The sequence below is a fragment of the Drosophila ficusphila genome, unplaced genomic scaffold (genome assembly GCF_018152265.1).
Source record: "Drosophila ficusphila isolate 14025-0441.05 unplaced genomic scaffold, ASM1815226v1 contig_286, whole genome shotgun sequence".
NCBI classification, from domain to species: domain Eukaryota; kingdom Metazoa; phylum Arthropoda; class Insecta; order Diptera; family Drosophilidae; genus Drosophila; species Drosophila ficusphila.
Genome location: NW_025064189.1, coordinates 2,750,398 through 2,765,003, shown reverse-complemented (window position 1 = coordinate 2,765,003; position 14,606 = coordinate 2,750,398). Strand labels below are relative to the sequence as shown.

General features: G+C 37.8%; 2 protein-coding genes across 5 annotated transcripts; both read right to left on the bottom strand.

Moving 5' to 3' along the window:
* Positions 1-516: 516 nt before the first annotated feature.
* On the bottom strand, positions 517-5,930 carry LOC108089582. Of its 4 annotated transcripts, none has more exons than XM_043207776.1 (7): positions 5,640-5,930; positions 3,862-4,390; positions 3,300-3,403; positions 3,103-3,235; positions 2,836-3,049; positions 2,249-2,400; positions 517-1,308 (listed from the first exon to the last, which is right to left on the bottom strand). In XM_043207776.1, the coding sequence occupies exons 2-7, from the start codon at positions 4,093-4,095 to the stop codon at positions 664-666; spliced, it is 1,482 nt and encodes a 493-aa protein (XP_043063711.1). In that variant the 5' UTR covers positions 4,096-4,390; positions 5,640-5,930; the 3' UTR covers positions 517-663. The 4 variants fall into 4 exon arrangements, with proteins under 4 accessions (XP_043063711.1, XP_017043427.2, XP_043063710.1 ...); XM_017187938.2 differs by having other exon boundaries at positions 3,862-4,239; XM_043207775.1 differs by lacking the exon at positions 5,640-5,930 and having other exon boundaries at positions 3,862-4,972.
* A 1,306-nt stretch (positions 5,931-7,236) lies between these two features.
* On the bottom strand, positions 7,237-13,479 carry LOC108089607 (clavesin-1). Its single transcript, XM_017187968.1, has 4 exons — positions 13,305-13,479; positions 8,886-9,343; positions 8,189-8,479; positions 7,237-7,808 (listed from the first exon to the last, which is right to left on the bottom strand). Coding segments are annotated over exons 1-4 (1,005 nt in total). The 5' UTR covers positions 13,306-13,479; the 3' UTR covers positions 7,237-7,553.
* Positions 13,480-14,606: the final 1,127 nt, after the last annotated feature.

The window sequence follows — 14,606 nt, the reverse complement described above, 5'->3', positions numbered from 1 at the left end:
GGATCGCTGCGAAAATCCCAGACGGACGCACCAAATGTTGGCAGCATTTCTGCGAACTGTTAATGCGGCGAAGGTGCTAATACACTGGGAAAAAATTCTGTGGAAAACCCATATGTTTTTGGAAATTGTTTAAGATTTGTTTTCAATCTGTAACATCTGTATCATTTTCATATTGAATATTGAATACTAACTTAAAATTTTTTTTATACAAAGTGAAATTTTTTAATGAAAAAAATCTTGAAAAGAAATAATAGTGAAAAATATACTTTATTTTGGAACTCTTCATAGATGGTCTTATAAGTTTTTACTATTTAAAACAAAAAATATTTAAGTAATGTCCTTCCTATAAACTACAAGAATTTTATATTTTTTATAGGTTCTATTTCCGAATATTTTTTCTACAAGAAATCCAAAACTATTTTTTCTCTGCATGGCTACTCCCATTACAGAGCGGGCAGTAAACCAAGTGTTACACGCCATAGACGTTCAAATGAGCCAAACTTTCCCAAAGAAGCATTTTACAATTCGCAATGAAATTTAATATTTTAACGATCGAAAACCAAATACATGATGAGTGTGCGCAGACGCACAAAGGAATTTTGGTAGTAATTAACTTAGGATTTAGCTATATACATTAACTTGGAGTATATCTTTGAGTTCGATTTAGTGGTAGCAATGCCAGGCGGCCACTCGTTGGCCAGGTGGCGATTCCCGGATCAGGCGCATCTGCTCGGATCCCGTGTCACCCGCCTGATCTCCACCGATAATGACCGTTCCGAGGACCAGTTTCTTGCCCATCTTCTTGGTGGCCAACGTGATCCGCAGGACTATGTCCTCCAACTGCTCGAGTCTCTGGAGCGGAATGTCGATGGTTCCCTCGCCGGATCCATCGTCCCATTTGGTGGAGAGGGAGGGAAAGAAAACTGGGGATTTCCATGCATCTATATAGATGCCATGCTCGAAGGCGGTGGTCTTCACATAAATTCCGGAGTTCGCAGTGGCCTCCAGTTCATCCTTGACCTTGTTGGAGCAGCGCATCCTGGTTGTTGTCACTCGAAGCAAATACCTTCCAGAATCGGAACTGCCGGCATTACTGATTCCCATCTTCCGCTTGACCTCCGCCGTCATCCGTTGCCAATTGTTGGTGGAAGGAGTTGAGTTTACTGTTGGAAAAGTGGGCGTTATGGGGGAGGTGGGCGTGTTCGAAGGCGTTGCAGGTGGCAAAGAAGACTCCAAAGGTGTTTCGCATTCAAGGAGATCCCGAACCTCAAGGGCCAGCTCAACCACGCCCTTTGCGGAGTTAAGGAACTGAAAAAATAATGAATAAGAAAATTAAATTAAGAAAAAACTTATAATAATTGCGTGAGTCACAGAACTTAATTAAATTCACTATTTATTGCTTGAAAATTTAATAAAACAAAAAACGAATTTAGTGTAATTTTGAATAAATAGATAAATAGTAAATAGCTAGTAACTTTAATTAGTAGCTTTTTATGAAGCAAATAAATACATTTATAGCTCTCACAGAAATTAATTGGCACATTTTCATAGTTCTTCAACTACAAAAAAATGTATGCAATTTTTATAAATAAAATTTTAATTACATTATTCAAATCTTTACAGTTTAAAGAAACAGCTAAGAACAATAAATCCTATAATGTTAAACTAAAGAACTGCACTACCGCTTTATCGAAAATCTCTTACGGGACATTATTTTTTATCATTAATTGAATTTCGTAAACAAGATTTTGTTTACCCTCCGGCTCGATATGCTTCCCATTTTGGCTTAAAAAGCTACGCTCTCATAAGGTATGTCAACCAATTGAAATCGCATTGGCGTGATAAGATAAATGTCAGAATGACCCACACTGAAAACTAGTTCAAACATATAAACGCCAAAGATATCGCAACCCCCTTTTCCATTGGCATTAGGTAAGGGAAATTAAGCGAGGGTTGGCTTTCAATGAATTTTTTCCGGAATAATATTGACTCAACTTGCACATTAATTTTTTTTTTTTTTCGCTGCAATTAAAAAATTTGCTTTCATTTAAATTTTTGTGGGGTTGTGTTGTTGTGTTTTTCCCGCCCGAGCGGGAAGCTTTCACTTTGAACAATTAAAGCGCACACATCTCCATTACATTTGAAATCACTTGGGGCCACATGTCGCCTGGTTTTGTAACACCGGGTTCGGGTGAACTTGTTTGGCAATACTCTGGGTCAGGTACATATGTTTTTTTTTTATACTCACACTGTTGTTGCTGTTGTTGTTGTTGCCGGGTGACGACTTGGCCACCGTTGTGGTGATATCTTTTATGGGCAGCCACAACTCTTCCGTCGAATAACACCCCGTTCTACTGTTGCGTTGGAAGAGCTTCGATTCCAGGTAGCAGGTGACTGAACCTGCGGGGGAAAAGATACAGATACAGATACTTTTAAAAAGATGACAAATCTTCAAACACAATTTGGAACACAAACTGACTAATAAAGGTAATTAATTTTACCAGATTGAGTTTTTGATAAACGATGAGTGGTCTTATATTTTTTAAGATGCTATGAAGTGACGTTTAAAACAAGTTGATATACACTTAAAAGTTGTTAGTTTAACGGTTGATAATTTAAATAGTTCAACTAGAATACAATTAAACTGGTTGTTTTAAAAAAATCTTCGAAAATTAAAGAAAATTAGTACAAATTCAGTATTGCCCGAAAGTATGCAGTATGTAATTTTTCAAGCTTGTTCCATAAAAATCTCTACTTATTCAAGCCATAAGAATCAATTAAAAACTGTAGAGTTGCGTTTAAATTTAAAACTTTAAATGCAATATAAATAATTACCTATATTCCTCCTCGATTCACTTATTGTCAAGGCTGGCATCGCATCTCTTGTGCTCTCAGATTTTTTCTTTTTTTTCCCCTGATCGTTTGAGCTTCCTCCATTTTCAGTCTTGGCCTCATTTGGAGAACTAGCAGTTGGATCAACGAAACGTTGGACAAAACTTGTACTTTTATCCTTTAGCGAGCGGTATGTCTTGTTAAAGCGATTGAAATTCTGGTAAGAAGAGAATTTAACTGGCGTTTGTGGGGTTTATACGACCAACTTACTGTGGTTGGAAGTTCCAACAGGGCGTATACGGTGAAAACCACAAATTGTCCGGAGAAGAGCTGTTCCGAATCCGGATCGGAGCTATTTGTCTGTCCATTTGTAGGTCGTCGACTTACATGCTTCATGGAGGATCTATTCAATTACCGATTTGAATTACTATAAGGCAAATCTGTCAACGCTTCATTATAGCACATACTTGATATCGGGCACCAGAGGAAACTTGAAATTTTCATTGAACTTTGGCCACGTGTTGGTTTGAATACTGCTGTCCAAGCGTTTCGATCCGGGAAATAGCTTAACCTGCAAAGCGTGAAATTGAAAACAAAATATTAAATAAATAAATTAATTATATGTACTTTGATGTCGAGGTAAGAACTCGCTGTAAACCGCCCACCGAGTGGTGTTAAATAAATAATCAAAAATAATTGTTTGAATAATAACTAAACAATTTTGTGTTTGAATGATTGCTTATTTGGCAGCATCTGGATTTTTGCGTTCAAAATACTTTTATAACTATCTATATGCTTATAAAATAAATAATACACTTAATTACAAAAATCATCATTCATTTCAATCAGAAAAATAGAAACGGATAATAAATGTAGATTTGTCATCTAGTTAACATTTTTTTTAATTTTCAATAATTTTCAACTATCGTAAGAAAACAAACTTTTTCCCTTTCCTTCAAGTTGAGTGCTTTTATCTCAGGCTATTTTCGCAGCTATGTCTCACTTCATGACTAATTAGCACTAATTTACCTTTATCAAATAGCCCTGGACGATCTTGAAACCAAACAGAGAGGGCAGATGTCGGGCGGCGATGAGATGGACGTTGAGTTCTGGTACGTTCGTAGAACCCTTGGTTGGATCACTGTTTTTCGGATTCTCGATTGTGATTTGGAATCCGATCTCCGGATCCAGAGTTACGGAATGGCGGGACGCTCCATTGGAGCTCGAGTGTTGACCGGGTAATAGAGCCCGTAGTTTATTCATGGTTGGTGATCCAAGTGATCCGTGTGATCCGGTTTCTATTCCACACCGGAATGCAATGCAATCCGTTTTTCCATTCGATTGCGCAAAGCGAAGAAGCGATAAATTGTGTAAATGACTTAACACCCGCCGCCGACTTTTTCTTATCTGTGAATCGTACTTCGAGCTGATAAAACTCGCCCCACTCCCGCTCTTTATTATTCTCCGCTCCCTCTCTCTCTCTCTCTCGCTCTCTGCAAAGTGCAGTGCTCTCTGAGATAGGAAAGCTCCAAAACAGCTGATTACTTTCAACTTGGCGCTGCAAAGCTCACCCAATAAGTAATCGTGACCATGGTACAATTATACAAGGTAGTCTCGTCGGCAAAAAGCACTCCCTTATTCATTACTCACCACAAGTGCGAGTGAGAGGAGTCTGCGTAGTAAGTGCGAGTGAAACGACAAAAGAGCTTTTTGCTTAGCCCTTAGATGGTGCATGGGTCTTAAATTGCTCATTTATAGTAATAGGAGTTGAAGTTTTTAATAAATTAATTTTTAATAGTTTTGAATTTAAAATTAAACGTTGTTTTATTTTTGGATAGTTATTTCTTTGTTTAGGTTCTTAATTTTAAAATAAATGTCAATATTAAAGTAAATTTTTGCAATATCTAAATTAATCTTTCTTAGTAGCTATTAATAGTTTCTCCTTTATATTTTTTGTTATACTAAAATTATCTGAAACGACATGTTAAAAAACAAAAAAAGTTTGCAGCCAAGGGCAGAACGACATCTTTGCCCAAGGGTTAATACTCTGAAAAAATTCGTCCGCACACGTGCTCATCCTTCAACAAGCACGAACGCACTGACTAAAAAGCCGAATGAATAGGCAGCCGACGAGACTACCTTGTATAATTGTACCATGATCGTGACCATGGTACAATTATACAAGGTAGTCTCGTCGGCAAAAAGCACTCCCTTATTCATTACTCACCACAAGTGCGAGTGAGAGGAGTCTGCGTAGTAAGTGCGAGTGAAACGACAAAAGAGCTTTTTGCTTAGCCCTTAGATGGTGCATGGGTTTTAAATTGCTCATTTATAGTAATAGGAGTTGAAGTTTTTATAAATTAATTTTTAATTGTTTTGAATTAAAAATTAAACGTTGTTTTTATTTTTGGATAGTTATTTCTTTGTTTAGGTTCTTAATTTTAAAATAAATGTCAATATTAAAGTAATTTTTTTTAATATCTAAATTAATGTTTCTTAGTAGCTATTAATAGTTTCTCCTTTACATTTTTTGTTATACTAAAATTATCTGAAACGACATGTTAAAAAACAAAAAAAATTTGCAGCCAAGGGCAGAACGACATCTTTGCACAAGGGTTAATACTCTGAAAAAATTCGTCCGCACACGTGCTCATCCTTCAACAAGCACGAACGCACTGACTAAAAAGCCGAACGATTAGGCAGCCGACGAGACTACCTTGTATAATTGTACCATGATCGTGACCGTTGGAATTAGATACGCGAGAGCGGCTGTCTTGTAAATGTATTTATGTGCAAGTATGGATTACTATCTTTGGATCGCTCGCTAAACACAAAGATGCACTTCACAAATCCATCTCACAAAGCCAGAAGATTCAGCAAGTGGACTACAAAGACGAACTAGAGCATCTTAACGCGAGTATTTCACAGAATTACAAAACCCGCGATGTTGAGATGTCAACAAGTGTTTGGGGTCAGCCCAGCACAAAGCGGAGCACTTAGCACGACAATTAACGACTTGGATCGAGAATAAGAACGAGAATCAGACGCCGATCTGGACAGTCGCGTTCTCCAGCTGTTCCAGCGCTCAACTGAAAAGTTAACTTGGAAATTACTTCGTATGCGGCCATAATAATAAGCGTACAATCATAATGCCGACACACATTCGCGCGCGCTCACACCCACAGCAAAGGGTAAAATTATAGCATTAAGAAATTGCATTACAAATATAAAAATATGATTATTATTCTTATTTTTTAACAGCTTGCTGCCCTTTAAGTAAGGTTAAAAATGTTATTAGCAGTTTAAAGTGATTTTTGGCAATCTAACATTTGTGTTTTAAAGCCGTTTTAATTCTTTCGGGCCGGATGCTAGTCGGATACGTAATATACTAGTCGGATACGTCATATTTAAAAAAATCTTATTGCTCATACGCAATGTTGTTTTTCTCATTTTATTCTTTCCTTGAGATTCACTAGAGTACATTTTGGTTTTGCCTTCTTTTGGTTCTATTATTTTGCCCGTATCTGTAAGTACGAACGTCGATACAAACAAACGCTCACACTTAAAGCCAAAGAACTTTTGTTCTCTTTCTTGCGGTTGTAGAATGCACTGAGATTCTCTTGTCGACGTTTGTGTCACCGTTATCGCGCTAAAAAAAAAGTAGTGAACCAAACATGCCCCATGGGATTACAAAGATCGGTGGCACGATAGTTCCCCTTCTTCCACCCATGAGCTTGCCCCTTGTCGGTTCTACTGTAAACGGGGCTTTTCCGTCGAACTGTTCGTCTTCTCAACGTCACCACCCACGTACAAAACCACCCACTCGCGGGGTTCTTCACTCTTTTGTCACTTGAGTTTGAACAGTAAAAAACCGACAGAACAAACCCCATTTAACAACCTTTTCACAACAATTAAATAAAAATTAATTTTTACCTTTGAAGGAACAAATCATATAATATTATATTTGTTTTTAAAGATAGCGTATTTTTGCTGTTACTTCCGGACCTTTTATTAGGTGTTCGCCAAAGAAAAAGTTTACTGTAAAGATGGGTGAGGCGATAACAAATTAGTTTCCTGTCGTTTTCAACAATGCGTCATACCGCTTTCGATGTGCAATACCTTAATGTGTTTTAACAAAAACACGGCCTAAAAAGAGACAGTAATAACCTAATGATCAAGGGAATTCCAAGTCATAAAATCACCGCAAGTTAATTTTTTCTTAACAAATTAAACGTAAAAAAAAGGTTGAAAAGAAACACATTTCCTTCTTATCAAGGTAATGCAAACACTATCTCTTTTAGTTATCAACGAATTGAATTGAGGGTTTTTATAGATCATAAGACCCCTGATTAATCCAAGAAAAACCCACTTTTGAATACTGAAATTAAAAACACGTTCATGGAATTCAAATTCACAAGAATAAGTATATACATATATTTAAATAGACATTCATTTAACATAACGTAACGCATGGATGGAATATACAACTGGGAAGCTCAACAGCAGTCCCCATCCATTTTTGGGGTACTGCGGATTGGCGGGAAAGTGGGCACTAAATTAAGACCCAATTCCCGGCGAGACCTTAGTTATACAGAATAGTGGTGATGCTTTTTTTAAATAGGTACGAAGTGTGCATGCCCGCGCGTCTTGTCGACTGTCTCAATGGTATCCTGGCCTATCCTAGCTTAGCCTACGGAGATGGGATTATTGCACTGAGGAATCTAGTCCACTTCCAGTTTCCTAAAACTGCCCACGACTCCGGCATCGATGTCGCCAATATCATTTCCCGCAAAATTGGCCGCATCCTTGGTGATCTCGATCTGCATGTCATCCAGAGCAAGGATCGCCGCCCGACGCTTCAGGAGTTTCTGCTTGAACTCGGCGATCATGTCGGCAATTGGCACAGTTCCACCGTATTCCTTTGGCAGGATAGCGGGATCGATCTTGTTCTTCAGGATGTCAACATTTTTGTGAACCTGCAATAAAAAGAAATAGGGTAATTTAAAGAACAAACTAAATATTCAAAATTTAATTTATATAATTAAATTTTGAATGAATTTTCAAAATAAAGAAAATAAATACAATAAAATGTAAAATTACAGAGTAGCTTGGAATTCTCTATGTTCCAATTAAAATTAAAAGAAAAGAAATATAAAAGCCTGGAAGTAGGCACTAAAATTCTAGAGAATCAAATGTTCAGTGATAACATATTTGGTTGCAATTAAATTAAATTAAACATATTCAATTGAACACTTAAAATCAGCATATCTTCTTTTGCTTTGTTTAGTCAAGAATATATCCAGATCTTTTGATCAGTTCATTCAATGTTTTTTCCCTTTTTTGTTATTAAACTCACGATGATTCGCTTCTTAAGCTTGTCGCTCAGCATGGACACTCCCAGCTCGATAATCCGATTGGCGTAATGGGGAATGTTGACGAAGTGCGTCTCCTTGTGTCTCATGGGCGTCGAATTCTGGATGCACTTCACAATGCTGCGCAGGTCGGTCAAAGACCACAGGCTCACAAAGCCCATGTTCATGCCACTCTCATCGTTGATGTACACGTATCCGGCCACCTGGGAATCCTCATCATCCAGGAGAGCCTCGCAGATCAGACTGTGGACACGCGCCATTTGCACCGAAGTAAACTGAAAAAAAAGATAGTTAATTAGTAAGAAGGTTTAGTCAGATAAAAAATTTAAGGAAAGTAGTATTTTGTTAGATGTATATATTGAAGAAATTAAATATAACCATGAAGTCCGAATTATACAATACATAATAATTTAAAATCGAAACAAAAGTTGTACTATTATTCTTTAGGGATTGTAATGGCACACAAAAGTAAAATTGTACATTCTTTTATATTGTGTTATAAAGTAATTATTTGATTAAAACAACATTACATATTTATAAACCGAATGTGGCACAAAAAAAAATACAATAGTTTTCAAGGAATAAAGCCTAACAATCACTATCCATTAAATAACAATTTCTCCTTTTCAATTGTTGTTAAAAAATATTTGTGACTTGCCCAGATTGTTTGTTAATTCTTACCTTGTAGGGATCGAATTTTGCGGCCACGGAGAAGATGACCTGTCGCCCGGTGGAGTCCCTCTGCGGCAGCGGCACCAGGTATCCGTTCTCGAAGATCTCGTTGATGGCCGGGTCGTTGATGTCCAGCTGCTTGAACCACTGCGGATACAGCTGGCGGATGGTCAGGTAACGCTCGAGCATTTCGCAGGCGGCCGGAACGGAGAACTTCTTGGTGCGCAGGAAGCGCAGCAGGAAGACCGTGTCCGTGCGGCACTTCCGGATGTGCGGATGCTTGTCGATCCACTCGCGGAACTGGGCCAACGCCTGCCGGCGGATGTTCTCGTCCTCGTGCAGCTCCTCCTTGGCCACCTGCTTCATCGCCGTGCTCAATCCACAGACATACGGATAGTCATAGTCGCCACCGGTACTGTCCGCCGGTCCGTTCAGTTTTGGTTGTTGCAGCACCTCGGTTTCAAGCACTAAAAAAATAGTTTTAATTAAGAAATTATATTACACAATTCACAGCGAACCATGCTTCATAATTACAAATTAAATTTAAATTGTGTTACGCAAAAGCAACGCTCAAAATTAAAAGAGCAGAACATATTCATCGGCAGCAATGAAAACCTAAAAATATTATCTGTCCAATTAACACTTTCACTTTTAGTAAGCCACAGCTGCCAAGTTAAAACTCGATTTCACTAAAACATTTACGACCTGCCTAATGAATTTCCCTTTTAATTACACCGTGAAGATGTAGACCACTTTAAATTCGATATTGAATCATTGCGTTTTTCAAATAAAAAAAGCTATACTATGGTTTTTATTTTTTAATAAGGGGTTAGCCCTTTTTGTAATACAAAAATGACTGATGTCATATTTTATCTATTCAAAGCTAAAAAAAAAGGAAACGTATTGTGACAGAAAATCTAAATATTAAGATCCACTTAAAAAAACAAAATAAAATAAAATAAAGAATGTATTACCAAGGCTATGCAATATTTTTATAAAAATAAACTGCATCTTAATCTATAGTAATCCGATCTTAATTACCGTTTTCAACTTGAACTCAAATGAGTTCAGCTTAATCTAAAAGTGGATTCCAGTCTCAACTATCTCAACTTAAGATCCCTTGCATTCAGACCACCAATCTATAAACCCGCTTAAATGTTTCTCCCACCCGAACGCATTCCAACTTAATGCGATATCAATTAACTACATCGAACCACATTTTTTTGGCCCGCTGGTAAGCGAAAATATTGGGCTAAAATGGCAGTGGCCGCTGCCAGATTTCTTCATGGCTGACACCAGCCCGACTCTAATTGGCCGGTTGCCCTTGGTTCGGTGGCGATGATTGTGCAACCCGAAATGTTAAAATTCATCGAACTCTCAAGGGTCAGCGCAGTTTACTGGACCACCCCACAACCATCTCGATATAAATATAATACGTCTATGCATACCAATTAATCCCACTTGACTTTTGACTGCACAATGTCATCGGACCGGACTGAAAAACTGAAAAAAAAAAATGGGCAACTGGATTGTGTTGGCTCAAAAAGCGACCAGAGTGCAATGGCTTGCGTGGGCCACACAATTTTTGAATCGCAAATTTCGTTGGAGCTCTGCTCACCATCCAACATCGATTTGAATTCGGTTAGCTAATCTAACGAAGATGCTGCCATTTCCGCTACTTATTTTTCGCCTTTTTTTCATAGTCTTACAGAGGTCCATTGACCGTGACCCAAAATCCGCCGGCAAACTGCTTTGCATACGAATCGAATGTCTTTGGTTTAGTATAGTTTTTTTTTTTTTTTTTTTTTTTGTAAGGTTTTGTCATTTCGGCGCCCATTTAAATTTCTAGTCGTAAAAACCCCGACGAAGGTCGAGAGAAAGATGCGCGAAGCGGAGTTGCCGCCCTGTAATTGCGGATCGGATGGCAAACAAGGCGATGGATGGTCCAACAATTTTTTGGTCAACAAACTGTTTATTACCAGTTTGTTCACTTTCATGGCCTTCACACAGTTTCCAACGCAATCGATCCCTCGTCCGCCAGTTGGTCTGATGTAAAGAAAAATAAAAAAAAATTGAACGTATGGAATTGCCCTGCTTTGAATAACGTATACATCCAATTTAAAAAGTATATATGGGGGGCTTTGGTAACTCGATCATTTATGGGCCAGGCGATGAAGATGGCCGACTGTCCGCCGAAACTTGCGATTTGTAATTTTGTATCGTTTCTTTCGCCTTCGTTTTCCGCTCCGCCAATTAGCTTGTTGGTTACATCACATCATCACAGAGCATAAAAGCTGCCAAACCGAAAAGTACGTCTTACCGATCACGCAGCACTATCGCCAACTTTTTTTGGTAAGAGTAAAGAGTGCAGGCCCGAGAAATGCTCAAAACAGGTTTTTCCCATCCCACCACTCGACCCAATCCACTCCCATTACACGCAGAAAAAGGGGATGGGGATCCGCATCCGGAAATCAAAATTGCATTGCATAGTCACTCAGAAGAAAACTAACCGAATCATAAATTTTAATATTATAAACACCAACCTATTTAAATCAAACTATAATTTACATTTAAATCTCTTAAATTTACATTCCTCTATTGCAATATTATCTTCGTATTTTGACCTCTTTGTATTATATATATATAATATATGTTATATCTTGTTTTGATGTTTTATTATTATATAACAAGCTCTTTTATTAACCCAATGACTTTGCAAATATTTTTAAGCCAAAGCTATTAACATTAGTTTGCTGTAATAGATCGTTATAATAGATCGTTATATAATAATAAAATTTAAAAATTTTATAATTTTAAAGATTTAAAATTCCATTCATAAATTATAATTAATACAAAAATAATAGTATTCTTTAAGTGAGTAAGGTTTTTATGAGGCTGCCCTCTAATACTTTAAAGTATGACTTGCAAAACTAAATGCATACAAAATTTCAAGACCAAGGTTTAAGCCGTTAAGTGACCCCCGATTTCTCACCGTGCACTTGCCCAATTCCAGCCCATGACCGTGCACATTGGCAATATTGGTTCGCTTGACTCAATTTCGACTTTCGTATAGACGGGCGTATCGGGCGTATTTACGACTTGTCGATTTGCATCTGCCTTTCCGGATTATCATGCAGATTGCATTTTGCCACAATTACGACTGAGTTCGCTCGCTAATGTTCCCCGGATGAGTAGTGCTTTATATTCATGTGTCAGAATCTAATGGCGCTGCAATCAGCGGAATTCATTAACCAAGCTCTTCACGTTCGCCAGCCAAGGCTTTTTGTGTTAGTCGTTGGTCAAGGCTGGGCCTTAAAACTCCATTAGTTGCACTATTAACTGGCCACTGAATAGCCGGGAGTCTCCGGTATTTATGGCACCCAGAATTAAAGTCGAGGTCGTGGCTTTAAGTCAAAGGAAATTGACACGTCGATGGCTGCGTCCGTGGCAATTACACAATGGGGCACTTGCCATGAATATTTATATGCGAAACGCACAAATTGCATTGCACACGAGCACGTTTTTCAAGCACTTGGCTTTTACGGTGTGTTGGCCAACTTCGGCCGAGGAGACCTTGCAGGCCTCTGTGGCTCGGCAATTAAGCCAGCAAACAGAATTACAAAACTCTCAAGACCCAAAACTATCGGCCGTAAAAAAATGAGTGGCGCGAAACACTTGCAGTGGGTCAATAAAGCGTAATTAAAAGGCTTTAAGAAAATGATGATTTTTGTATGGTTACACCCACGCGACCACTTAAATGCAGGTATCTATCTTATAACACTGAGGGAAATTTGTGGAACTTTAAAAAAACAGTAAGGATTAAAAATACAATTGTAAGTCTGACCATACTTACCAAATAAACTTAGTAAGTTATTGGTATTTAATGTGATTTTAAAATAAAATAATATTAAAACGTGATTGGATTTTGAAATTAGAAATTTACAGTAAAATATCTGATAAGTAAAAGATATATATTAAGATATATATTACGGATATATTAACATTATCCTTCCAAATTTTTGAATATGATCCACTTTTAAAACTGCATCAAATGTTTGTTTATTTATCTTCTTTTAAAATCAAACTATTCATAGAATTTTAAGGAAATTATCCTTTTCCGAACTTTTAAAATAATTCTTTGACAATTCAAATTTAATATTTATATCAAATATTTCCCGTGTAATCAAAGTCTGGCCTGGTTATCCCAGGTAAACAGTAGCAATCTACAAGTGTCTCTGCGCATGCGCAACAGCTGCAAAGAGCAAAGAGCTGTACTGGGTGAAAGCGAAAGTTTTTCACCACCTCACGAGCTTTTCTCGAGCCTTTTACATAATGCACCATAATGCTCCATCCTTTTTTTTTTTATATACCCAATACCGTTCCCGCTAATTTGAGGTTTTTATGGGGGAAATTCTGAGCTCAACTCACTTTTGGTTTAAGCACTGGCACACTGGATGATTTCACAAGTTGTTAATCTTATATAACAATATTTATCTATACGCGTTGCAAGTGGGGATCTGCCTGAACTCCGGGCTCTAATTGATCGCCGGGATATCCGTGTTGGTGAGTTCCGCAACTGGCGACGATGTGAACGTGGGTACGCTTTGAGCGAAACTGCCAATTTTTTGACTGAAAATTTATTTAAACCTCGCGCTCTCGGCCGACCGATTTCACTCAGTTTCGGTTCGGTTGAGTGGGATTTGCTGAGTGGGGAGCCCGACTTGGCCGAACTGAGCGGAGCCGAGAGCCCCGAATCCGAATCCGAACTTGGGGATAGCGGCGGCATGGAAAGTGGTTTCGAAAGGCTGACGTCTTTACTTTATTATTCTTGCCCTGGGTCAAGGTGTCGCATGCCAGTGATCCTCCTCTAATTGCGTTGAGGGTCCGCAAAAAAACCCAGCAGCTTCCATGGATCCGATCCCTTCCTCGCTTCCTAGTCGTCACACAGTTTAAAGGGGTTCAAAGACTAAACGACCCTAATTTCATTCAGCGCGTGTTAATCTTATTTTTACTCTGGGCATCTGCAAGCGTTTATTTGGGGTGACGTCAACCCAGAGACAGAGGTGCTATTTACAAAGGTCGCCAGCAGCGATTAACCCAAATGTACCCAAACAATCCCAAAATAATTAGCCATATTGCGCGTAATAGGTACATCAACTAATAGCCATAATACTTTCATGCTTCATTTCTGCGGTTGGCGAAACTAATAGCTTCCGCATAATATTTTTCGCTTACTATCAAAATACTGAATCAAGGAATAAAAGAACTGGGAAACCTAAACAGATTCTGTCACCAATTTATATTGATGATGTTTAGTTTTAAATACATATGCTTTTCTAGTTCATTTAATACCTTTTCAAAAGATAATAAGCAAAATGTTACTCATTAACCCTTAAATAAATACCTAAGCCATATTTGTAAATAATGTATATTTTAAATTATCTATCATTAAATATTATTAGTAATACTCAGTCAAGTTAGAAAAATTCTACTCCATAGAAAACTTTCATTAATTATTGTCAAAACTACACAAATATATACAAATGAATGAAAAATGCTGGTTATATAGTTTTCCAGTAATAATATATTAGGTATCACAGCTTATACTACTTTTAGTCGTAAAAGCTTAGAATTCTCAGTTAACGACATAAAAAAAGCCACATCAAAGTTTGAGTGTCAAACGTGCCGACCAAAAGATTGATGCTCCCATTTTCTCCCTTTGTCTTGGAC